General features: G+C 38.5%; 1 protein-coding gene and 1 long non-coding RNA gene across 4 annotated transcripts in view; both read right to left on the bottom strand.

The window, feature by feature from the left end:
* The window catches only part of LOC104223779 (uncharacterized), a 29,921-nt gene extending 24,446 nt beyond the window's left edge, over positions 1–5,475 (bottom strand). For both annotated transcript variants that reach the window (XR_011405513.1, XR_710209.2), the window contains exon 1: positions 5,371–5,475. This is a non-coding gene — a long non-coding RNA (uncharacterized lncRNA). The remainder of the gene's footprint in view (positions 1–5,370) is intronic.
* Positions 5,476–6,941: 1,466 nt separating this feature from the next.
* Positions 6,942–26,805, bottom strand: LOC104223780 (protein S-acyltransferase 10-like). Of its 2 annotated transcripts, XM_009775276.2 has the most exons (11): positions 26,507–26,805; positions 26,257–26,371; positions 24,102–24,176; positions 23,918–23,989; positions 23,637–23,774; positions 22,468–22,501; positions 21,432–21,541; positions 10,205–10,291; positions 8,674–8,757; positions 7,683–7,748; positions 6,942–7,453 (listed from the first exon to the last, which is right to left on the bottom strand). In XM_009775276.2, the coding sequence occupies exons 1-11, from the start codon at positions 26,580–26,582 to the stop codon at positions 7,276–7,278; spliced, it is 1,035 nt and encodes a 344-aa protein (XP_009773578.1). In that variant the 5' UTR covers positions 26,583–26,805; the 3' UTR covers positions 6,942–7,275. The 2 variants fall into 2 exon arrangements, with proteins under 2 accessions (XP_009773578.1, XP_009773581.1); XM_009775279.2 differs by lacking the exon at positions 10,205–10,291 and having other exon boundaries at positions 26,507–26,769.
* Positions 26,806–27,090: the final 285 nt, after the last annotated feature.

Below are 27,090 nucleotides of genomic sequence, written 5' to 3'. Positions count from 1 at the left end.
TAGATCCAGGCGAGATTCTCTGAGTTGTCTTGCCATGCACATATGATACTTCCTGTTGATACGGAGAGAGTATGGAGGTTTGTTGCGGGGTTGCACTAAGGTATCCAGACCACTATGGCCCGAGAGGTTGAGATAGGGACTTCTTACGAGCTAGTTGTGGAGATAGCTCGGAGGATTGAGGGTGTTCGTCAGTGGGGCAGAGAGCAGATGACGCAGGACAAGCGGTTCCATTATTCTAGAGGGTTCAGTGGTGCTCTGTCTAGGGACAAGGGTCAGTTTCGGAGAGATCAACCTAGTAGGCCCACATATCCAGTACCGCCTTCTCCTCGGGGTGCCCCAGTTCGACCTTATTTCAGAGCCATGCTAGAGAGTTCCTACCGCCTACTAGCTATTCAGGGTTCCTCCAGTAGGTATTCAGGCCATCAAGGTCAAACTTCAGGGCAGCAGTCCACCGCTCCAAGGGGTTGTTACGAGTGCGGGTATCTTGGCCACATGAAAAGGTTTTGTCCCAGACTTGGGGAAAGGCAGCACATCAGGGTTCTTAGCCTATTATTACAACACCAGATGTCTGTCCACCTAGAGGCGGAGGGCAAGTGGATAGGGGTCGTCCTAAAGGTGGAGGCCAGTTAGGTGGTGCTCTATCTAGATTCTATGCTTTTCCAGCCAAACCAGATGCTGTGATCACAAGTATTATTTCTATCTACGGTAGGGATGCTTCGATCTTATTTGATCTAGGGTCTACATATTCATATGTGTCATCTCTATTTTCTCATTTCCTGGATGTTCCTCGCGAGTCCTTGGGTACTCCTATTTATGTGTCCACTCCAGTGGGCGATTCTGTAGTTGTGGATCGGCTCTATTAGTCATACATTGTTAAATTTTGTGGTTTTGAGACTAGAGAGGATCTCTTGTTGCTTGATATGACTGACTGTTAGGTCATCCTAGACATGGATTGGTTATCTCTGTATCATGTCATCCTTGATTGCCATGCCAAGACTGTTACCTTGGCGATGCCAGAGTTTCCTAGACGGGAGTGGAAGGGTTTGTCTATCAGTGCATCTAGTCATGTTATCTCTTTTTTGAAGGCTCGACATATGGTCGAGAAGGGTTGTTTGGCTTATCTAGCCTATGTTCGGGATACTACAAAGACTCTGGCTATTGATTCAGTGGACATGGTCCAGGAGTTTTATGATGTGTTTCCTTCTAATCTTCCAGGTATGCCACCGGATCATGATATTGATTTTTGTTTTGACTTGGCTCCAGGTACTTAGCCTACCTCTATCCCACCATACCGCATGGCTCTAAAAGAGTAGAAGGAGATGAAGGAACAACTTGAGGAGTTGCTAGCAAAGGGGTTCATCAGACCAAGTGTATCACCTTGGGGTGCACCAGTGTTATTTGTCAAGAAGAAAGATGGGACTATGCGGATGTGCATTGATTACCGCCAGTTGAACAAAGTTACCATTAAGAACAAGTACTCATTGCTGCATATTAATGATTTGTTTGACCAGTTGCAAGGTGCCAGGGTGTTCTCTAAGATTGACTTGATATCGGGGTACCATCAATTGAAGATTTGGGATTTGGATGTTCCAAAGACTGCTTTCCAGACTAGATATGGCCATTATGAGTTTCTAGTGATGTCCTTGGATTTGATTAACGCCACAGCGGCATTTATGGATTTGATGAATAGGGTGTTTAGGCCATATATTGATTCATTTGTCGTGTTCTTCATTGATGACATTTTGATCTATTCGTGTAGCATGGAGGAGCACAAGCATCATCTAAGAGTGGTGCTTCAGACCTTGCGGGAACAGAAGCTATATGCTAAGTTCTCCATGTGTGCGTTATGGTTGGATTATGTGGCATTCTTGGGGCATGTTGTATCAAGCGAGAGTATTAATATTTATCCTAAGAAGATCAAGGCAGTTTAGAGTTGGCCTCATCCCACCACAGCGACCGAGATCAGGAGCTTCTTGAGGTTAGTAGGTTATTATCGTCGATTTGTAGAGGGCTTCTCATCTATTGCAGCACCTTTGACTAGATTGACCCAGAAGGGTGCTCCGTTTCGATGGTCCAATGATTGTGAGGCGAGCTTTCAGAAGCTCAAGACTGCATTGACTTTAGCATTGGTGCTAGTATTGCCTTCCGGTTCGGGGATGTATATGGTGTATTATGATGCTTCATGTGTTGGTTTGGGTTGTGTATTGGTGTAGGAGGGGCGAGTTATTGCATATGTTTCACGTCAGCTGAAGCCCTATAAGAAGAATTACCATGTACATGATTTGGAGTTGGCCGTGATAGTTTATGCTCTAAAGATCTGGAGGCATTATCTTTATGGGGTGTCTTGAGAGATTTACACTAATCATTGCAGTTTGCAGCATTTGTTCAAGCAAATGGATCCAATTTGAGACAACATAGGTGGCTTGAGTTACTAAAGGACTATGATATTATCATTCATTATCACCCAGGAAAGGCTAATGTAGTTGAGGTTGCCTTGAGCAGAAAGGCGGAGAGTATAGGTAGTTTGGCATTCATTTCAGTAGAGAAGAGGCCACTAGCTTTGGACATTCAGTCCTTGGCTAACAGACTTGTGAGGTTGGATATTTCAGAGCCCAGCCGATTTCTTGCATGCGTTGTCGCCTAGGCTTTACTATTCGAGCGGATCAAGGCTCGCCAATTTGATGATCCGCACTTGTTGGTTCTCAGAGAGACGGTACTAGAGGGTGGTGCCAAGGAGGTTACTATCGGCGTTGATGGTGTTCTGCGACTCCAGGGTCGTCTATGTATTCCTAATGTTGATGGGCCGAGGGAAAGGATTCTAGATGAGGCATATAGTTCTCGGTATTCTATTCATCCAGGTGCTACGAAGATATATCTCGACCTGAGGCAGCATTATTGGTGGCGGCGGATGAAGAAGGACATAGTTGATTATGTTGCGAGGTATCTAAATTGCCAGTAGGTTAAGTATGAGCACTAGAGGCCAGGTGGCCTACCCCAGCAGATGACTATACGTGAGTGGAAATGGGAGCGCATTACTATCGACTTCGTAGTTAGGTTGCCGCGGAACTTGCGGAAGTTTGATACAGTTTGGGTCATTGTCGACAGTTTGACCAAGTCAGTACACTTCATTCCGGTTGTGACCATGTATACTTCAGAGAGGTTGGCCCAGATTTATATTTAGGAGATAGTTCGGTTGCATGGTATGCCTGATTCCATCATATCAGATAGAGGCCCTCAGTTTACTTCGTATTTCTGGAGAGCAGTACATAATGAGTTGGGGACTCGGGCAGATCTCAGCATAGCCTTTCATTCGCAGACCGATGGGCAGTCGAAGCGGATGGTTCAGATCTTAGAGGACATGCTCATAGCATGTGTGATTGACTTTGGAGGGCACTGGGATCGATTCTTGCCTTTGGCCGAGTTTGCTTACAATAACAGTTATCAGTCTAGCATCGAGATGGCTTCATTTGAGGCTTTATATGGTCGGTGATGTCGTTTACCCATCATATGGTTTGATCCCGGCTAGACTAAGTTATATGGTTATGATTTGGTGAAGGATGCCTTGGAAAAGGTAAAGTTGATTTAGGAGCGACTTCGCACAGCACAGTCCAGACAAAAGAGTTAGCGGATCAGAAGATGCATGATTTATCATTTATGGTGGGCAAGAAGGTTCTCTTGAAAGTATCGCCGATGAAGGGGATCATGATGTTCGGGAAGAAGGGCAAGTTGAGCCCAGGGTTTATAGGTCCATTTGAGGTGTTGAGGCGAGTTGGAGAGGTTGCTTGTAAGCTTTCCTTGCCTCCCAGTCTATCAGGAGTTCATCCGATTTTCCACGTGTCTATGCTCCGGATATATCATGCCGACAGATCGTATGTGTTAGACTTCACCACGGTTCAGCTAGATGAGAGCTTGGGTTAAGAAGAGGATCTAGTTGCCATTGTTGACAGGCAGGTTCATCAGTTGAGGTCCAAGAAGATTTCTGTCGTAAAAGTTCAGTGGAGGGGCCTACTAGTTAAGGAGGCGACTTGGGAGGCCGATGAGGACATGCGGAGTAGATATCCACACTTATTCAACACTCCAGGTTAGATTCTAGACTCGTTCGAGGACGAACGTTTGTTTAAGAGGTGGAGAATGTAACGACCCGACCGTTCGTTTTGCTTTCTAGATCCACTTTCTCCTAAATAAGACTTCTTGTATGTGATTTTACTGTTTTATGACTTGCGGTGATGGTTAGTTCGGGATTTGGAAGGATTCGGGTTGAAATTGGAACACTTGGTTCCTTAAGGTTGGCAAAAAGGGATAAGTTTGACTTTGGTCAACATTTTGAGTAAACGACCTCGGAACCGGTATTTGATGCTTCTAATAGGTTCATATGATGATTTTGGACTTGGGCGTATGTTTGGATCGGGTTTTGGATGACCCGAGAGCATTTCAGCGCTTAATATTAAAAGTTGGCACATTAAAGGTACTAATATATAGTTGGATGACAAGAAAAGATTTTTTATTTTATGAACTTCATTATTAATGAAGGTAAAGCAAAATAGCATAGGTTATTCTTTTATTTTTATAGTATATTTTATGTGTATTCATTAGTATTTTGACACATATATGCTGGAAAATATATATTGCATAAATTTCAAAGAAGGTAACCTCTTAGCAACCAATTGTTACAGAATTCTGAATTTAATGTGAAATTTATTGTTTCTTGAAAAAAAATTCAACAAATAAAAGTTATGTTTCTTATGTATCCTTTATGTTGTTCATAAGTCCTAGTAGTATTATAATAAGTAATAGAGATAATCATGGCATCTCTATATAATTAACCGCGTTAAATGAGAAGAGAGCTTCTGCTAAAAGGATTGGGATTGTTTAACTATATACTTTATTTATCGTCCTTGCAAAACATAAAGGAATTAGAACATCCGACCACATTAATTAGTTAATAAGTAAAAGAAGATGTGCATTCTCCAGTCATGTATGATAACCTTTTATGATTAGCAAAATGCAACGTCCACACTGATAATGAGATACACTGTCATATGATACGAACAACCCTTAATCCTATTAATTGTCACGTATGGAAGGGTTGTTCATAGGATATATAAGGAAAGGATGCAACATTGTTATGCCGAAGAATAAAGAGGTTTGTTGCAACGAATAACAAAGAGAAGTGTTTTTTATAAGGTTCCATGTTATATATCTGATAAAAAGTATAAATTTACCTTTATATATGAAGGTCTCACATTATATATGTAGAGGAACACATATATAAAATATTATTATAATCTAATGTACTATCATCTCTGTAGAAGCACATGAGTTATTTCAGACCCAAATCAATGGCAAGAGGATATAATTTTGTATGCTTACCTTCACCAAAGAACTGTATGGCTCTATAATGCGCGATCATCTTTTCATCTGATCATCAAGGCTTTGTTCTCATTTTTAAAAGCCAACCAATAGTTTCTCTGTTTTTAAAAGACTGCCACAATTGAGAACAGAATAAGAAAAAGGAACAGTTAGAAACTATTTTGAACGTTAGTAACTAATACTATGAAAGATTGCATCCCTTCAATTGAGTAAATCATGCTAGAAAATTTTATATAATAAAAGTATGAAGGAGTGTATGTAGGCAAGGTGTTTTAAGGAAGCAATCTTCAGCGTATTTGCTCACGCAATAGAATAAAATTCCGGGAAAAGTGAATTTTTTTTTCAAATGAAAATGGTATTTGAAAATTAGAGTTGTGTTTGGACATGAATATAATTTTTGGTTGTTTTTTAATTTTTGTGAGTGATTTGAGTAAAAGATTTGAAAAACAACCTTTTGGAGTTTTTCAAATTTTCGGAAAACACCAAAATCCAACACTGATTTCTTAAAAAAGTGAAATGTTTTCGAAAAAAAATGAAAAAGTTTCATGGCCAAACGGGATCATAGTTTCTTCACAAAAAAACTCAAAACAAATAGTAAGAAGTGAATAGAAGAACTGATAAAGTGATTTGACAAGAATGGCGAATTGGCAAAGTTGTCATAAAAAGAATTTCGGAAAAAAGCTAGTAATTGCATTGTTTTCTTTCTACACTTGACAGCAAGAGACAAACATTTAGGGAAGTTTTTTTTTTTCCTTTCAAGGCATCTTTTGAACAAGACTTTTAGAAAGCCAACGGTTGAAACTATTCATAAAAGAAAACTTAGTTGCTAATAAGAAAAAACACAACTTTTTACAAACACCATTTAAATCAAATCGGTTCTTTCCTATCTAAACGGTATTACTAATATGTTATTCCTAAATATTTTTAGAAGTAGAATATTTAAATAAATAAGAAGGGCATTTTAGTAATTCAACTTTTAACTTTAGAGGTTCATGCTTTTAATATATATATATATATATGCAACATACATTCATAGTTCGAGGTGTGAAAGTAGTGGATTTTCTCGAATCTATAAAACCTGCCCTAGATTTCCCTTTGATATACATTAACTTAGCGTAATAGTGTATATATCGCGAAAGAAATGGATTTTAATTTTGAAGATGCACAAAGTACAAACATTTCCTTTTTTTCAAGAATAGCAGTTTTCAAGCAAATAATCAAACGAAGTACTATTTATGTAATGTTAAAATATCTCTGGGTCGTTCTTACTTTTATATAAAAAAAGACATTCGTTCTACTTTCTTTTATTCTCAAGGGAGAGGGGCAGAGAGTCGAAACCAGTCCGGACCGGGTCAATTCCTAGTTCCTGATTGAGGGGATAGGCGTGGACCCTGATAATGCGGTATATGGTTCACCGGCCAGACCAGCCCCCTAATACTTTGTGGCACAGTGACTAGCAGTAAGCACAGTGTATCCATGTTTAAATTGGAAACAAGGCGATCCTAAACGTGTGTCAAGTTTAGATTCCACATCATTTTGAAAAGCTAAGGAGATATCGTGAATTCCACAGATAAAGGTAAAATTATGTACGTATCATCACATTGATACTACAAACATATGGTTGACAAAGAATTTTCACACTGGTACAATCAACAACTATGACTCAATCCCAAACAAGTTGGGGCTGACTATATGAATCCTCACTGACCATGTTCCCCATTTAAATTCATCTCACGCCATCATTATACAAAATATTAAAAAATGAAAAGTAACTAGAAATTCACTATATTTCCTATCGGTATAAGAATTTCTAATAGAGATAAAAGACTCCTAGAAAGCATAAACTTCCATACCAGTACAACCGAGGTAAAATTTTGATTTCAATCACAGCTGCAGCAGAAGTGATCAACAGCAACACCGACAAGAAAAAATATCCGAGCATGTATAGGGTCTTGACTTCTCTTGAAGTTCTTGTGCTGTTGGCAGTGGTTCCATCCTGTACATGCTGCTCCGAGCACAGCAGAACTCGTATGAATTTCTGCATGCTCCTTTGCTAAATGGAAAAACTCTTTCCGGAATGTTCCTGCAAATCATTGCAAGTGTCAATTTGCACTTTGAATACAAGAAAATCCTGAAGGCCATGCACGTCTTCATTTGGTTTTTTAAATAACTCAAAATTCCTACATCTGCAATTCATGTTAAGCCAATATATGCCATCATATTATTAAAAGCACTAGCTCAAAGCAATCCTGAGACATACCTCTTACATCTCAACAAAATAACATGATACAAGAAATGAAGAAATAACCAACCTCAAATAGGGGATGCGCCGTCGTCTGACGAGCTCATAGGTGGTCTGATTTGTCAAAATAAGATAGCTGTCCAAGAAACATGTAAAAGTCAAGTTATTATTCCTGAAGTTGCATTTTAGAAATGTCGTGGAGTGCAAACTTCACATGTTCAGCTAACGATACTGAAAAGAGCATACGATACTCCGTATCACTTTTCACAACGATGGTTGAAATTTATGTTTCTGCGTAAGATCAGCTAAAAGTTAATCGACAAGACTAAAGAAGAACTACTGATGTTTCCCATGATGTTGGACCAGCAAGTTAATCTACCGTTAACCAAACTAGAACAGATAGCATGTAACAGATTGGCCCAAAGTTCCCCCTAGCTCAGTTCCAATGTGGTGTGACCTATCTCACAAGATCAAAGTGAAGTGATATAGAGTTCATTTCTACTTCTTTACGAACATGAATTGTGACAATACTACATGCCTTATCCATGAATTCCTAATCACCTACAGAAAACAGAGCCAGGCAACATGTTCAGGGACTATCACATGTGACTTGTAAGAACTTAAAAATTGGAACGGGCAGAGGATTGGCAAGATACAAAAGCAGATCAGGAGAACCATCCCTTTATGCATCTTCTGAACTATTTTGGACAGAGAAATAGTGCTTGTTTCGACAATAAAAAGAACCACATTTCTAGCATCAGGAACCTTTGTTTGCAAAATCTGTTTTTTTTTTTTTGGGTGTAAAAGGAGTATACTAGAGAGTATTAATCAGTATATGGAATTTTTAGACTCGCTTGCAAATATGTAACTAGAGACTTTTGTAGGGGCTGTCTTGTTTGGTAGTAGTTTTGAGTACCTTCTTGGTACTTTATTAATAAAACTTTTACCTTATCAAAAAAAAAAAAAAAAGAACTTACAAATTTAATAGATCCAACAAAAATCTGAACTACCAAATACCGCTAAGTAACAAGAGTTTACATACCAGTAACGAGAAATCTTACCTATGAAATAGGAGGAGAAGGAGAAGAAAGAAGAGGCAAATAGATAAAGCCGCTAACAGCAATATCACAATTGCATATGACCACCTGCAACAAAGCCATTGTCACATTTAACATCATTACGTTTTTTAATTGCAAGATTGTCATGGGAAACCTCATCTTTTATGTGTTTGCATCAGATAAGATTTATAAACAGAAGCAAAAACAGTCATCATGTCAGCTTAAGTTTTTTCCTCATCATGCAGATGCAGTCCCTTCTTTTTTCTATTTTTTTTATGACCGTGAAATCCGTCTGGGGCCACTTAGGACCAACCGCAGCCTTAGAAACTCAGAGATAATGGGCCCGCCCCTCTACCCTTCTCCACTTAAATACCAAGCTTAGTTCACATGGCGTAGAGCTCAATCGTGACCTAAATCACAAGTCCCTCAACCTTTGCCACTTGAACTAAGCCCTGGGGGACCATGATGCAGTCCCTTCTTTTCCTACTGTTACCACTGTTAATCTCTTATACAACAAAAGTAGTTCCCTACTCATCTTAGATGACGTAAGGAACCTAAATAAGAAACAATTCTTGCAGATTCAATCAGCATGGCTATTTTATCATTATTTTTTCGATCTCCCAACTTGAGTACAAAAGTGGTGCACTTATGCAAATCAAATTTTATCTCCCAGCTCGTCAGTCTAATTTCCTAGTTCCCACTCAAATGAAACTTCAACACAGTTCAATGAAAATGAAATTTCACCTGGATAAAAATGCAAGATATCGGGGATTGAGGTCAGCATTGTTTAGTAATCTCTTCAACTGCCATTTTATAAGAACTAAAATATTATACCTCCAGTGGTTATTCATACTCAAGTTTACTTTGGTTTCTTTTCAGATTGTTCAGTCAAGGAGTTAACCTTATGTGACATGTGAAGGCAATGCCAACAGAGATTAAAGGGTAATGGCATGGCCTCTTTTCCAAGCTTCTTACATCAATAAAGCGGGACTGACATTTCATGCACCGACATATTCAAATCAACTCGTCTGTGTTCCATCCAACAAAATCTGGAACTTCCTTTTTAAAGTAACAAGATATGCAAGAATTTACTTTTCAAGTAATGAATACACTAGTCAATTTATCGCTTACACTAAAGCAATTGAAGCCAACACATAAAAATCAATCAGTTATACCTTAATCCCAAATTTAGTTGGGTCTGCTAAAGTCTATATGATTCATGATACTATGACTATGCAAAGCTCACATCGGTGCAGTTGAACTGAAACCAACATGCTTCCACTAAAAGTTTAGGAAGCATAAGCCATAAAAAGGTTCAATCTAAGTTGGACAGTAATGCAAATTATCCTTCTATTGTATGCTCCACCTAAAACTCCATTTATATCTTCTTTTTGACTGAAAGGAAGATATCATTGATTTTAAAAAATAAAAAGACATATTTGAAGGACAAGAACAAAAACTCCATTTTTTTAAGCCAAGAGGTTATTGAAAAAAAAGTGCTCAAAAGATAAAGCATTGCTGGACAGACACATACCATGGCTTAGGTACGTGAGACTTCAAGTATTGAATATATAAAGTGCCAGTCCAAAGGGACAAGGCTGTTTCTGAGCAAATGTACCACCTGTTATACTTGGTAAAGTAAATAACTATAGCAAAGATCAATAACTTAAAACTTGAGAGATAAAGATAAAAACAAGAAACTCCCATAGAGTAAAAGCATCCTGTGTAAATGGAATAAAACTTAAGAGGTACGCAAAAAAAAAGTGTTTTGACATGCAAGGTAAGTGGTATTAGCCAGTTGAAAGCTCAGAAATCAAGTGTACTTGCATGTTATAGACCCATAGTCCTGTTGCTTTGCAGACTAGATGACAATGAAATAGACATTTGAAAGCACCTATTTTCCAAGAAGGCCACAAACCCAACACAAATATGTCTCCAAGTCTTGCTGCACCCTATGAAATGTCCAACATATTCTTGTGTTTCAGCTTATCGAACTCCTGTCTAATTTTAGACCTATCCAACTTGACCAAATTGCCATGGGCATGTCACATACTGATTCAAGTTTGTTTAAGGAAAATATAATATTAAAAGCAGATTTTTAAATTGTCAATTAGATGATAAAGGACACAGGATAACCTTATGTTCCCATTGAATGATAAAATAACCAGGATAAGGGATAAAGCTAAAAGAGAGGGATTCTAATATATATGTATGTGTCATTTTCTAGGAACAAGGGTTTTATTTAAAACATAAATCTTTAATTTGACTCTATGTTATGTAAAAGACGCCTCTGTGAATTTGCTCATATAACTGGTTACGAGCTTGGGTGATGAAGGAGGGTTGCAGTAGATTAAGCTTGCGTAAATATGATGAAGAAGCAAAATAGGATGGTTGAACGGGAGAAGTGTGACCAGAGGTATGCGATAGGAGGATACCTCCCAAAGTGAAAGATAAGTTCTACATAATGGTTGTATAACCAGCAATGTTATATGGGAGTGAATGTTGGGCCTCCAGGGTGCAGCATATCAACAAGACAAGTGTCGCGGAAATGCAATGTCAAGATGAATATGCAACCAGAAAAAGATTAGATAGCATTAGTGTTAAGTAGTTAGTCATGAATAGTGTCCCACATCGGGAAGTAGATACCTATTATTATGTAATCATGGTATATAAATAGGGCGTCGTACAACACTTTAGATAATTAATAATATTTTCTCCCGTGTTTTTTCACATGGTATCAGAGCAATCGTGAGATATTTATCGTTGTGCATAAATTCCAGCGACTCCGGGAAGAAAGAACTCAGTCACCGTGCGATTTTCCGGTGACCTAAGTGACTATTTGCGTCAAAGTCACTAATTATCAGTGTTGTGCAAAATCCAACACCACCTCAAGGTTCCCAAGAGAGAGGTGACCAAACCCCACAAAAATTCTCCCCAAAAGCCCACTCACGCGCCCCCACACGCCTGTCGAAGATCTGCCGCCGTCGGCGCGTGAGGTTGTTTCGGCCAGAATTTGAAAAAGTTTCTGTTGGACAATGTCATCGCCTTGCAATTCCGAGCCTACCTATCCAATTTAAACCAAATTCCGACCACTTTTATATTTTTCCGGTGTGAACAGTGATTTCTAGAGAATTTTCTGATTTTTCTGGCGTTAATAGTAATTTCCAGAAGGGTTTCCGATTTTTCCGGCGTGAACATTATAATGTCATTCCTATTAGAAGTCTTTGACTCAAAATCCTTTGGATCTAATGCATTGAATCCAATTCAGATGGTTTCTTTACCAGATTATATTGAGTTTCTTCAGTACAAAGCATGTAAACAGACATCTTCAGGGATAGCTTCCGTTGTTCAAACAGATAGTAGCGTGACTTGTATCTCCCAATCTTCAACCTCTGAGTCTTAGATCATTGATTCGGGTGCATCTGATCATATTTCTGGTAACAAATCTTTTTTCACTACTATTTCATATTCCCTATCTCTTCCAACAGTCACAATTGCCGATGGGTCTCAAACCATGGCAACTGCAATAGGTCAAGCAAGCTCACTTCCTTCCTTACCTTTAGATTCAGTTCTTTATGTTCCCAGTAGTCCTTTTAATCTCATAGCCGCTAGTCTCTTAGCCAAATCACTTAAATATGTTGTTTTATTTCTTGATGACCTTACTTTTATACAGGAACGCAGTAGGGGGCGGATCATTGGTACTGGGCATGAATCAGATGGACTTTATTACCTTATCCTTGCAAAATCACATGGACTCACATCTTGTCTTCCTTCAACAACTTGTCCTGTTACTGATTCACCAGTTACATAAATGGTTGGGACATCCCAGTTTGTCAAAACTTCAGAAAATGGTACCTGGTTTATCTCACTTGTCCACTCTAGAGTGTGAGTCATGTCAGCTCGATAAGCATACCCGCTCCCATTTCCCTCGGTGTCTTGATAATCGAGCAAAGTCACCTTTTACTTTAGTCCATTCAGATGTTTGGGGTCCTAGTCGGGTCAGTTCTACCTTGGGATACTGCTACTTTTTCAGTTTCATTGATGATTATTCCAGGTACACTTGGATATTTTTGATGAAAAATCGATCTGAGTTATTTTCTATTTTCCAGACCTTCCACGATGAAATTCAAAATCAATTTTGGGGTTTCTATCCGCATATTTCGTAGTGATAATGCCCTAGAGTATTTGTTTTCCCCATTTCAGCAGTTTATGAACTCTCATGGGATTATTCATCAAACATCTTGTCCGTATACATCTCAACAAAATGGGGTAGCTGAAAGAAAGAATAAACATCTTATTGAAACTGCTCGAACCCTACTCATACAATCTCATGTTCCGTTGCGTTTTTAGGGGGATACAGTTCTTACATCTTGGTATCTTATTAATCGTATACCATCTTCAGCTATCCAGAATCAAGTTCCATTCTCTGTTCTGTTTCCCCACTTACCTTTGTTCTCTTTTCCACCACGTGTCTTTGGAAGCACGTGTTTTGTTCATAACCTTACTTCAGGAAAAGATAAGTTAGTTCCTCGTGCTCTAAGTGCGTATTTCTGGGTTACTCGAGACCGCAAAAGGGGTATCGATGCTACTCTCCTAACCTCCAGTGGTACCTTATGTCCGCGGATGTTACCTTCTTTGAAACTCAATCATACTTCACAGGTCCAGGTAATCACTTAGATATTTCTGAGGTGCTATCGGTTTCATCTTTTGGAGATTTCGTCACTATCTCCCATTCATCTTCCACTACAAATCCAGCTCCACCACCTACAGCTCCAGTTGCAGCTCCACCACCTATAGCTCTAGTTCCACCACCTATAGCTCCAGTTCCACCACCTAGTCCAGTTCAACCTTTTGCAACTCCACCACTCTTGACTTATCATCGTCGTCCACGTCCAACATCAGGCGCAGGTGATTCACGTCCTGCATCAGATTCTGCACCTACTGCGGACTTGTCTCCTCTTAGTCAACCAATTACACTCCGCAAAGGTGTACGATCCACACTTAATCCTAATCCTCATTATGTCGGTTTAAGTTAGCATCGTCTGTCATTACCTCATTATGCTTTTCTATCATCTTTGTCCACTGTTTCTATCCCTAAGTCTATAAGTGAGGCACTATCTCATCCAGGATGGCGGCCATCCTATGATTGACGAGATGTCTGCTTTACATGCGAGTGGCACTTGGAAGCTTGTTCCTCTTCATTCAAGAAAGTCTATTGTTGGTTATCGTTGGGTTTATGCAGTCAAAGTCGGCCTGGATGGCCAGGTTGATTGGCTCAAGGCTCGTCTTGTTGCAAAAAATACACTCAGATTTTTGGGCTTGATTATAGTGACACTCTCTCTCCCGTGGCTCAAGTAGTATATGTTCGTCTCTTTTTGTCCATAGTTGTTGTACGTCATTGGCCTCTTTATCAGTTAGATATTAAGAATGTTTTTCTCCACAGTGATCTTGAGGAAGAAGTATATATGGAGCAACCACCTGGTTTTGTTGCTCAGGGGGAGTCTAGTGGTCTTGTATGCCGATTACGTAGGTCATTATATGGTTTGAAACAGTCCCCTCGAGCTTGGTTTGGCAAGTTCAGCACAGTTATTCAGGAGTTCGGAATGACTTGTAGTGAAGCTAATCACTCTGTGTTTTATCGGCATTCTGCTTCTAATCTGTGTATTTATCTGGTAGTTTATGTTGATGATATTGTTATTACTGGCAATGATCATAATGGTATTACTAATCTGAAGTAGCATCTCTTTCAGCACTTCTAGACTAACGATCTGGGCAGATTGAAGTATTTTCTAGGTATTGAGGTCGCTCAATCTAGCTCAGGTGTTGTTATTTCACAGCAGAAGTATGCCTTAGACATTCTTGAGGAGACTGGAATGATGGGCTGCAAACCTGTTGACACTCCTATGGATCTGAATGCCAAGTTTTTGCCTGGACAGGGGGAGCCTCTTAGAGATCCTACGAGGTATAGAAGGTTGGTTGGCAAATTGAATTACCTCACAGTGATTAGACCTCACATTTCTTTTCCGGTGAGTGTTGTAAGTCAGTTTATGGATTCTCCCTGTAATAGTCACTGGGATGCAGTTGTTCGCATTCTTCAGTATATAAAGTCAGCTCCAAGCAAAGGATTACTATTCGAGGATCGAGGCCACGAGCAGATTGTTGGGTACACAGATGCTGATTGGGCAGAATCACCTTCTGATAGACGTTCTCCATCTGGATATTGTGTTCTAGTAGGAGGTAATTTGATCTCTTGGAAGAGGAAGAAATAGAATGTAGTTGCTCGATCTAGCGTCGAAGCCGAATATCAGGCCATGGCTATGACAACGTGTGAGCTAGTTTGGGTCAAGCAATTGCTCAAAGAGTTGAAGTTCGGAGAAATCAGCAAGATGGAACTGGTGTGTGATAATCAAGTTGCTCTTTATATTGCGTCAAATCCGGTGTTCCATGAGAGCACTAAACACATTGAGATTGATTGTCACTTTTTTAGAGAAAAGATACTCACAGGAGATATTGTTACAATGTTTGTGAAGTCGAATGATCAGCTAGCAGATATTTTCACTAAGTCTCTAACTGGTTCACGTATTAGTTACATCGTAACAAGCTCGGTACATATGATTTATATGCACCGGCTTGAGGGAGAATGTTAAGTAGTTAGTCATGAATAGTGTCCCACATCGGGAAGTAGATACCTATTATTATGTAATCACTGTATATAAATAGGGCATTGTACAACACTTTAGATAATTAATGATATTTTCTCCTATGCTTTCTCATAATTAGAAATGATCACATTCTGCAGAAGGTTCAGCACACGTAGATGATAATGAGTGGTCTCTATAGATGGTTTAGTCATGTCTTATATCAACCTTCAAATGCACCAATTCTGGAAAAATTTTGAAAATAATTTTTAAGTTCCCAAAAACTAGTGAAACTTCAACCTTTTTTCCAAATAAAATGCATGTCTAAACACAACTTCAACTTCCAAAAACTATTTTTCAACACAACTTCAAAAACTCCTTTTTCAATTTTCAACCAAATCTATGTCCAAACGCTAACATATATATGTTAGTAAAACTGTATAGGCTTTCTAACGCTAGAGAACCTAAAATTTTAAATATTGGATTAGTACAGATCTAAATTGAGTGCTATGGTTAGTGATGATTCATATAGTGGACCCCAACTAGGTTAGGATTGAGGCATAGTTGTTGCTATAGTACTACTCCCTCCGGTCCACAATAAGTGACCAATTTGCTTTTGGCACGCCCATTAAGAAAATACTAAATTCTATACAAAAATACCTAGTGTGAGAAAGCACGGGAGAAAATATTATTGATATTGTTCTCATATGTTAAACATGATACAATGAGCCCTATATATATACATAACATGTCCTACTCCTAATACATATGGGATTAGGGTTATTTACTACTATTTACATAACTATTCTAACACTCCCCCTCAAACTGGTGCATATAAATCATATGTACCGAGCTTGTTACATATGTAGTTAATACGAGGACCAATGAGGGACTTGGTGAAAATATCTGCAAGCTGATCATTTGACTTCACAAACTTTGTAGCAATATCTCCCGAGAGTATCTTTTCTCTGACAAAGTGACGGTCAATCTCAATGCGTTTAGTTCTCTCATGGAACACTGGATTTGACGCAATATGAAGAGCAGCTTGATTATCACACACAAGTCTCATCTGACTACCAAATTTCAACTCCTTGAGCAACTGTTTGATCCAAATTAGCTCACATGTCGCCATAGCCATTGCTCGATATTCTGCTTCGGCACTAGACCGAGCAACCACATTTTGTTTCTTGCTCTTCCAAGACACCAAATTTCCTCCTACTAAAACACAATATCCAGACGTAGAACGTCTATCAGAAGGCGATCCTGCCCAATCAGCATATGAGTATCCAACGATCTGTTCATGGCCTCGATCCTCAAACAATAAACCTTTGCCTGGAGCTGATTTTATATACCGAAGAATGCGAACAACTGCATCCCAATGACTATCACACGAAGAATCCATAAACTGACTCACAGCACTCACAGTAAAGGAAATGGCAGGTCTTGTCACTGTAAAGTAATTCAATTTACCAACCAACCACCTATATCTTGTAGGATCGCTAAGAGGCTCCCCTTGTCCTGGCAGAAGTTTAGAATTCGGATCCATCGGAGTGTCAACAGGTCTACAACCTGTCATTCCTGTGTCCTCAAGAATATCTAAGGCATACTTCCGTTGTGAGATCACAATACCTGAGCTAGACTGAGCGACCTCGATACTCAGAAAATATTTTAGTTTGCCCAGTTCCTTAGTCTGAAAGTGTTGAGAGAGACGTTGCTTCAATTTAGTAATATCATCATGATCATTGCCGGTAATAACAATATCATCAACATAGACCACCAAATAAATACAAAGACTCGAAGCAGAGTGCCGATAAAACACAGAGTGATCAGCTTCACTCCGAGTCATGCCAAACTCCTAGATAACTGTGCTGAACTTACCAAACCAGGCTCGAGGAGACTGCTTTAGACTATAAAGTGACCGGCGCAAGCAACATACAAGGCCATGAGACTCCCCATGAGCAACAAACCCAGGTGGTTGCTCCATATAAACTTCAGCCTCAAGGTCACCGTGTAAAAAGGCATTCTTAATGTCCAGCTAATGGAGAGGCCAATGGCGAACAGCAGCCATTGATAGAAAAAGGCGGACTGATGCTACCTTAGTCGCGGGAGAGAAGGTATCACTGTAATCGAGCCCAAATATATGAGTATATCCCTTGGCAACAAGACGGACCTTAAGGCGATCAATCTTGCCATCCGGACCAACCTTGACTGCATATACCTAGCAACAACCAACAGTAGATTTACTTGAAGGAAGAGGAACGAGATCCCAAGTACCACTCGTATGTAAAGACGACATCTCGTCAGTCATAGCTTGTCGCCATCCTGGATGAGACAATGCTTCACCTGTAGACTTAGGGATGGAAACAGAGGACAAAGAAGATATAAACGCATAATAGGGTGATGACAAACGATGATAACTTAAACCAACATAATGGGGATTAGGATTAAGGGTGGTTCGTATACCTTTCCGAAGTGCAATCGGTGTACTAGGAAGAGACAAGTCCGCAGTAGGAGCAGGGTCAGGTGCAGGACGTGAATCAGCTGGGTCTGATGCTGGGTGCGGACGCCGATGATATGCCAAGAGTGGTGTTCCTGTGGCGGGGAGTCTAGGAGGAGCCACACTAGACTTCCCAACGGTTGGAATGGGTAAGACTTCTGTGGCGAAAGGTGAAGGAGGAGCTATAGTAAACTCCTTAAAGGTCGGTATAGGTAAGACCTCAGATATATCAAGCTGGTCAGAATGGTCAGAAGAGGTAAAGAAAGGTTTAGACTCAAAAAATATGACGTCAGATGACATAAAGTACCTACGAAAATCAGGTGAGTAACAACGATTCCCTTCTAAACACGAGAATAACCAAGGAAGACACACTTGAGAGCACGAGGAGCTAACTTATCTATCCCAGGGGCTAAGTTATGAACGAAACAAGTGCTCCCAAAAATACGAGGGGGAACAGAGTATAAGGGTGACTGGGGAAACAATACTGCATATGAAATCTGAGTTTAGATGGGAGATGAAGGCATCCGATTAACCAAATAACAAGCTGTGAGAACTGCATCGCCCCGAAAAAGCAACGGAACATGAGATTCAATGAGAAGTGTGCGAGCAGTCTCAATGATGTGCATATTCTTTCTCTCTGCAACTCCATTTTGCTGAGGGGTATAAGGACAAGAGGTCTGATGAATAATTCCTTAAGAAGTCATAAATTGCTGAAATTGAGAGAATAAATATTCTAAGGCATTATCACTGCGAAAAGAGCGAATAGAAATACCAAATTGATTTTTAATTTCAGCCCAAAAATTCTGGAATATATAAAACAACTCAGAACGATCTTTCATTAAGAAAATCCAAGTACATCTTGAATGATCATCAATGAAACTAACAAAATAACGAAATCCCAAGGTTGAACTAACTCTACTAGGACCCCATATATCAGAATGAACTAAAGAAAAAACAGACTCTGCATGACTCTCAATACTACGAGGAAAGGAGGCTCGGGTATGTTTTCCGGGCTGACATAACTCACACTCTAATGTAGATAAACTAGACAAACTAGGCATCATATTCTGAAGCTTGGATAAGCTTGGATGTCCTAAACATCTGTGAATTAGGTCCGGAGGATATGTAACTAGACATGCCTTGGAGGAATTGAGTGAGTTAAGGTAATAAAGGCCTTCTGATTCAAGTCCTATTCCAATCGTCTATCCCGTACTACTGTCCTGCATAATAAAAGAATCATCAATAAAATATATACCACAATGGAGGGCACGAGTCAAACGACTAATAGATGCAAGATTAAAAGGACAGCCAGGGACATAAAGAACGGAATCTAGAGTGACAGAGGGTAGGGGATTCGCTTGTCCAACTCCTTTTGCTTTAGTTTGAGACCCATTGGCTAAAGTAACAGTGGAAAGAGACTGTGAATACGCAATATTTGACAAAAGTGATTTATTACCAGAGATATGATCAGAAGCGGCTGAGTCCACAACCCATTGTCCAAGAGTACTAGACTGGGAAACACAAGCAAAAGAAGTACCAGCAACAGAAGTATCAGTCTAAGCAACAGAGGCTACTTGTGGAGATGTCTGCTTACTTGCTCGATACTGAAGTAACTCATTATACTCCCCTTCAGATAAAGAAAATCCCTGGTTACCTATAGTCTCGGTCTGAGCAACATAAGCATTTTTGGGTGGACGACCATGTAAAGAATAACACACGTCACGAGTGTGTCCAAGTTTATGACAATAAGAGCACTTGGGTCTAGATCTTCCAAAACGACCTCCTCCTCGTCTATTCTCTATAGTTTGAGATGCCCGATTGTCCACTGACTGGGATGCGAGAACAGATGAGTCAAGCGTCTATGATGAGCTCACTGGGTGACTTGGTGCTGCAGCAAGGCGAAGTAATCGAAAGAATAATTCATCAACTGTAGGGACAGTCGGACTAGCCAAAATCTGGTCACGTACTGAATCAAGGTCAACAGGGAGTCCAGCGAGTGTAAGAACTAGAAACATCTTCTATCGTTGCTCTTGTTGCTTTTCAATACTAGCAGAAACTAGCATCAACGTCTCAAATTCTTCCATGACTGCCTGTACTTGTCCGAAGTAAGTAGACATATCCAATTCTTGTTTCTTCAAGCTTGTCATCCGCGATATTACATCATAGAAACGAGATATGTCATTAGTGTATAAATTACGAGCCTTTTCCCAAACTAATTAACATGTCTGGAATGGACGGAACAAGGGCATCAACTTGGAATCAATAGATCGCCACAAGATACTACATAACCGAGCATCGACCTTCTCCCGAAGTGTTTTGGCCTTTTCATCACCTTCGCTAGCCTTTTTTGTTAAATGATAACTCTTTGACCTTTACACCACAACTCGACAGACGAAGCCCAAGCTAAGTAGTTTGAACTTCCCATTAAAGGTTCTGAGGTAATCATAACACTGGAACTGCCAGAACCCGGGTTTTTAGACCCGAAAGCATCGACTCCCAAAGACATCGTTGGATTGAAGTGAGGTCTATAAAATTATCACCAAATAACAGAAAGAATCAATTGAAAACTCGCTGAAACAGATAAAGGAGACATTGTTTTTGCTAGAAAATTATTGTAGTTGCCGGAAAAAATCAGTGTAGTCGCCGGAAAAACTCAAAGTGGTCAGAATCAAACGGAAACAGTATGGGTGGGGTCGGAATTGGTACATGACCCAACTCTTCTGAAGAAATTTTTTCAAAAACTGGCCGGAGGATGCTGCACGCGCCGGCGCTTGAGCTTCTGGTGGCGCGTGGGGGCGCGTGGGGAGGCTGTTGCCGGAGATTTTTCTGGGGTTTGGTCGCCGGACAGTGGTGACTCTTGTGGTAGTGTTGGATTTTATACACCACTGACAGAGACAACGCAGACACAACAGCCTTGAAAAAGTCGCCGGAAAAAGGCTTCCGGTGACTGATTTCTCTTCCTGGAATCGCTGGAATTTATGCACAGCGATAAATCTCTCACAATTGCTCTGATGCCATGTGAGAAAGCACGGGAGAAAATATTATTGATATTATTCTCATATGTTAAACATGATACAATGAGCCCTATATATATACATAACATGTCCTACTCCTAATACATATGGGATTAGGGTTATTTACTACTATTTACATAACTATTCTAACACCTAGTATGACTAAACTACCCTTAATTAAACATTTAATGTGAGGAATAAGAAAACTTTTTAGGGATATGTACATAAGGGTAATTTTGTAAAAATAAATTGAATTTTTTCTTGATTATATAAATGGACACTTATTTTTTACCAAAATAAAAAAGCAAATTGGCCACTTATTGTGGACCGGAGGGAGTATGTTATATCATATAGTTTTCTAAAACCTAAATGACCATTGTGTCGTAGCAACATCAAATTTCCATCTTGCTCCAACATAACATATAAAATCAACAAAATGGATCACCAATTTCAACTGAGGTTCTTCTTATTTTCTTTTTTTTTTTGGAGGGGGTGGGGTGTGTTTGGCCGGTGCACTTAATGATTTCAACTGAATTGGAAGAATGCTTTTTCTTGAACAGCAAGCAAGAAACAAATATCATGAGTGTATCAAATTGAGTAATGCTTGCTCACCAAAACCGGCAATGGTTTCCCTGTCCTACGCATGTGCCAAGCCAAACGCAGTGATGATCAAACTGGAGAACGCATTTGTCACAATCATGACAATGTTTAGCTCGTGGAGGCTGGAAATCAAGCAGAATAAAGATCATAAATCTTAGGAATTGTTAGCACAACTGTAACAAACATAAAAGGACAAATTATAAGTACTTAACAAATCAAAAATAGTCTCATTATTAACCCATTTCTTTAAATCTTCACCTATTAACTTGACCTCTTTGATCTTTCACAATGTCTAAGTTTTTGTGCTTGTCAAAAGATATCATCCATTTGAGGCAAGAGTATGTGCAAATACAAGGACCCCGACGTGTAAATTGGCAGGGTTATTAGATTTAAAATGTATAGCTAATCTTTACCACGTAAAGTTTACTTAAATTGAAAGAAATGGAAGCAGTTTGAAGTTTCAAAATAACATCAGACACAAGATCACAAAATCTCCAAGACACAGTCCAATCCAAAATGCATCAATAAGACAAAATACTGAAATACATGTTAACATACCATGCTCTGGCATAGCAATTGCAAAGGAAGAAGAGAAAAAGGGTAAAGGCATGGTGCCCCAGTAAGGAGAACTACCCAAGCTTCTTTCACAAACATATGCACAAAAGATAGGACAAAGTTCGACTTCACCAATTCAAACAAGACGGACTATCAAATATCAGTGTTCCATTTATCTAACACAACTAGGTGCACATTTGTTCAGGATGTATATACAGTAGGATAAGTCTCGAACAAAGTATACCATTGTATGGATGGAATATCTTAGAAATAAGTAATATTCACGAGAGAAAATATAAGAATTGTATTTAAGGTCAAAATTCAGCTAATTTCCTGCCAAAATATAGCACAGAGGTTCATAGCATATAGCTCACATATTATGTCACTAATTTGGCTAATCCAAATATACTTCAAGTCGTTAAGAATCATCCGCAGGTATTGAGGTTAATATTTGCTTTGCATACAAATGGAAGACAGAGATAGGAGTTTCTACCTGCATAATATTACAGTAGGTGCACGTCACACTTCTGGAAAACAGAGGAGAATTAGTTAGCAAAACCTGATGATAATACTAAGAAAATCATGCAATCTGACTGCACAACCGCACAGTAAGATTTCTATCTAAAATAGGTGGAAATGAAAGAACATAGAAAGGAAATAATTTTGGTAGATTGAATTCATATGGTAAAATATATGTCCACCAACTGGGAAAATCGTTATTAATGTAAACTGTCATCAACCTCAAAGATAATACAAGCTTCATCATCAAAGAGAGACAAGAAGAATTTACAGTGGCAGAGCTTATGACAACATTTCCCCGGTTTGTTGGTGCAATTATATCACCCTTTAAAATAGTTAAGCATTCAGTATTGTATAATCCATCTATAACTGCTTCTAAAACTAAAAGCGATGAACAAGAAAGAACGGGTTAATCACACAAATTGCGCACATAATCAAATTCAATGACATATTAGGGGGGTTACATCAGCTTCCTGATCAAACTCATCTAATAACTTGTCAAAATCGTGCAGTGTGTGGAATCTTGAGAGGGAAATCGCCATCCATCAAATGCAAGCAGCTATACTACATTCCATCAGGTGTGCCTTTAAACAACCGAGTAACAACAAGTCTCCTCATGAGTTGGTCGTGTGAATATTCCTTTACCATGTCTTGATTTGTTAAGAAATGCAAGATTAGGCTTCTCCTGCTTCACATAAGGGCTTCACTTGTAAGCTATACAGCAGTTTTGCTTCTTCATGGGACTATGCAGTTTCCAAATGGAGTACCTTGCTATAACATTTATATCTGAAAGTGCTAATATGTTCATCCACAGGCCACAGCTAATCACATTGTTCAAAATGGATAGTGTGGGATAAATACTACTTCACCACTATAAGCTTTTTAACTTAAGAAGCCAGAATCCTCCTAGTCCAACTAGCACCATGAAATATAATTCGTCAAGCACATTTCAGTCTCACAGCAAACTTTGAAATCCATGGTTCATACAAAATTGAAATAAGCAGAATCTAAATGCAAAACTGAACTTGATTAAGCAAATAGAGTTAATAGATGCTGTATATTAGTTACAATTTACAAAGCACTCAAGCTGCTTTACATATAACAAGAAAAGCATAAACATGCTGATATTCAAGTCAGCCCTACCTAACAGATGTTCCTGGAGGATACATATCCATCACTAGCTTTGCCCAAGATGTTGTACCACTCCCAAGAAGATTCTTTTCTAACTGGTTTCTGTCGATCGTAATAACCACACTGCCATTTTTGCTTGAAGCAGGCTGGCTTTGCTTGTTCATATAACATCACAAAAGGCAGAAAACAACAGAAATTAGATAAACCTATTTTCCACCTTATTTACAGAGAAAATCCTTATATTCCAGTTATTTATTTTGCATGTAACAAACCAGAGAGGAAAAATATCTTACTTTGAGGTTATTGATGTCCTATTATGTGATGCATCTGTCTCATTGGAAGCCCTCATTGCATCAAGAACATAGCTACATATTCATGAAAATTAACTTTTTACAGACCTTTCAGTAAGTAGTAGGGTGAAGCTAGTAAAGACTTATTACATGCTTAGCTTAAAAATAAAATCATTAGCCCAATTACCCAGGAGAAGAACCAGAGGTGATGAAGTATTGAGCCAGTGTAGCAGCAAGCAACAGCAAATACGCTGTCGTGTACCTTAGAAGCAAAAAAGGAGGGTGATGAGCAATTTCATCAAAAGAGCCTCGGAGAAAGTGAAATATTAAGAAAAGTCATCCAGTAAAATAATCAAAGACATGAAGTTTTGATCAGTTAAGGAAATCTAACTTTTGCATTGGCAGGTAACTCAATTGGGATTTCTTTGACATCCTATAATTACAAAGTTCTAAAAGCTTCTATGCATTGGCATTTAACCTAGATCTTTACCCCACAAAATCGGGAAAAAAAAAATCCATTTGAGCAGCATCATGGAGTTTTTAGATTCTCAAAAAAGATAAAAAGAAAACAAGGAGAGAAAGAGAAAGAAGTTTCTACTTTCTAATGAAACACAGGATGTTAGCTAAGAGAACCTTCATTCCTATATACACATTAACAATGAATTGTGTCCTTCAGAACTAGTTGGTTTCTACCAAAATCAATAAAATGAAATTTTAAGGAAAAGCAATTTTACCATATGCAACTCCAGCACTTACAGTTTTTTTTTTTTTTGTTTAAAGCCACCACCTTCAGACATGTTGCCTTAGGTGTGGGGGGTTAGGCAAGACCCCTACCATGTCTATTCATAAGCAAAAATGTACAGATAGAAGAGGGGGACATGGACCTTACCTCTTCCTACAATAAAGACTGATTGAATCAATCTTTCAATTTGTAATGAAAGGAAGCAGCCTATTCAATCCTTTCATCATACTTCCAGAGATCAACTAACAAAGAAATTACATTTTTCGTATCTTCGTCTAATAGTAGGTAGTTGCCATCTATCTAGTGGAACTGGCACCTTTTACTACTCTCTTCAACAACTTCATAGAGAGGTTAAGGGCTCTTACAGTTTTTGTAGTCAGTATCAACCATAAAAACCTAGCCCTAGCTAGTAACATGTATGCAGTTCACCTGAAAGTTTAATCCTAAATTTAAAAAAAGTAGCTGACTCAAAAGTCTGATTAACCAAACATCCTATAGTGTCCAATATGAGATGGGGCATTTTAAGTCCTTATAACTTCTCCAAGCTCGTATTAACCACTCACAACCTAATTGTTGCTCACCTGAAAATTTAAACCTAAATTTCAAAGAGCATGGACTACCTTTAAGATTAAAACGTCCTGTTTCCTTCTCTTTCATTGCACTCATCCGCCACCAACCCTGGAGGCTTACTGTTTTCCTTAATATATCATCAGAACCCACTTTTAATCCCTGAAAAGGAGAAGTTCCAGCAACCAACTCTATTTAACATGTTTATCTACCAATGATTTTGTTCTCTCAAAATCAACACTAAAGCAGTTTAAATCGAAGGATTGGTACTTATTGAATTACAGAACTCCTTGGCATTTCAATTATGCCGAAGCTCCCGTTTGCTGATCAATATGGTCTTTAGCTACTCTGAAACTAAATCACTTACTATTAGCTAGAATTTGCAAGTACTGGAAAACAAAGCTATAGTAAGCAATTTCCTAGTCAAGCTTAAAGACATTGCTGCTTAAAGATTGCATCTTTCAACCAATTACATGTCATTTTATTCCTTCACATAGTATCCTCAACTTCAAAATCAGTTCTCTGTTTTACCCAAAGAATAAAAGTGACAACGAGTGACGTTGACACAGACGAACATACTTTACATGACAAATCATCATTTTCTTTGTTTGGTTAGGTATAAAAGCAAGTAATATGTTCTTTATTCAGAAAACAAGCAAGTAAAATATAGAAAATCCTACACGTATCATAAAGGCATAAAGCTAGTGATGTTTCTGTGATATTTTTGAGTATTGAAGGTTGGTATACACGTCTAGATGTTGATTGAAAGAAATACTCCCGCCGTCCCAGTTTACATAACATTCTTTCCTTTTAGTTTGTCCCAGAAAGAATGACACTTTTCTATATTTAGAAATAATTTAGCTTTACACTTCCTATTTTATTCTTAATAAGATGAATTATAGCAACACAAATAACCATAGCTTATTTTTCACAAGTTTCAAAATTCTTTCTCTCTCTTAAACACTGTGGTTAGTCAAACACCATCACGTATAATGGGATGAAGGTAATAATACTGAGTTAGAATATTTGTTACCAGGGATCTTGTTTGGTTTTCTGAATCAAGTCTTTGTCAAATTCAAATAGAACACCGGCATAGATCAGGTGCAGCATCACCAGTGCAACTTTCAAACAAAATGTCGATCTCCGAGCTAAATTCAATCAACAAAAATTTAAAATATATATATAATTGAGAAATATCAATTGAACTAACTTTGTTGTAGAAACAGTGTACACTCAATATACAAACATAAATATATACAAATAGGATCGTAGAGGTTACGGACCGGGGTCGGAGAGGCAGGGGAAGAAGGAGAGACCATCCCATGTGTCGCGGAATATGCCGCCACATAATGCTACCATTCTTCTTCTTCTTCTATAATCATTCAGTAAAATCTGTCTATTTTTCAATACAAATTCATCAAAATTGACGCTTTTTCAAAAAATTGCAGTGTTGTTTGATGAGGGTTGCAGAAGAGTTGAATAACTTTGTCTTTTTCCAAAAGAGATTAAAAAAAAAGAGATAAAAGGAGTTCGTTCACATTCAATCAGATGTGAAAACGTGCCCTGGGGTGGAGCTTAAATCCATTAGAATAACACCCCTTCACTTATTAAATACTACTAACTCTCATTTGGTTTGCCTCATTAGCCACATATAATGGAAAATTTAATACTCACTTTAATCCAAAATATTATTAATGTTTTAGCAAACAGAATTTATTTCAATTAATTCTTATTAAAAAGAAGATATTTATTATTTTTCAAGTTTACCCTTACTGTTTAAATTAGTGTAAAGTTAATTAAGTAAGACATTAAATTAAGTGAGATACTTAAATTTTAAAGTTATAAATAATAATTTAAATAAATACTC

Source organism: Nicotiana sylvestris, chromosome 2 (genome assembly GCF_000393655.2).
Source record: "Nicotiana sylvestris chromosome 2, ASM39365v2, whole genome shotgun sequence".
NCBI lineage: Eukaryota > Viridiplantae > Streptophyta > Magnoliopsida > Solanales > Solanaceae > Nicotiana > Nicotiana sylvestris.
Note: the sequence above shows the minus strand (reverse complement) of the source record. Positions and strands in the feature narration are given on the sequence as shown.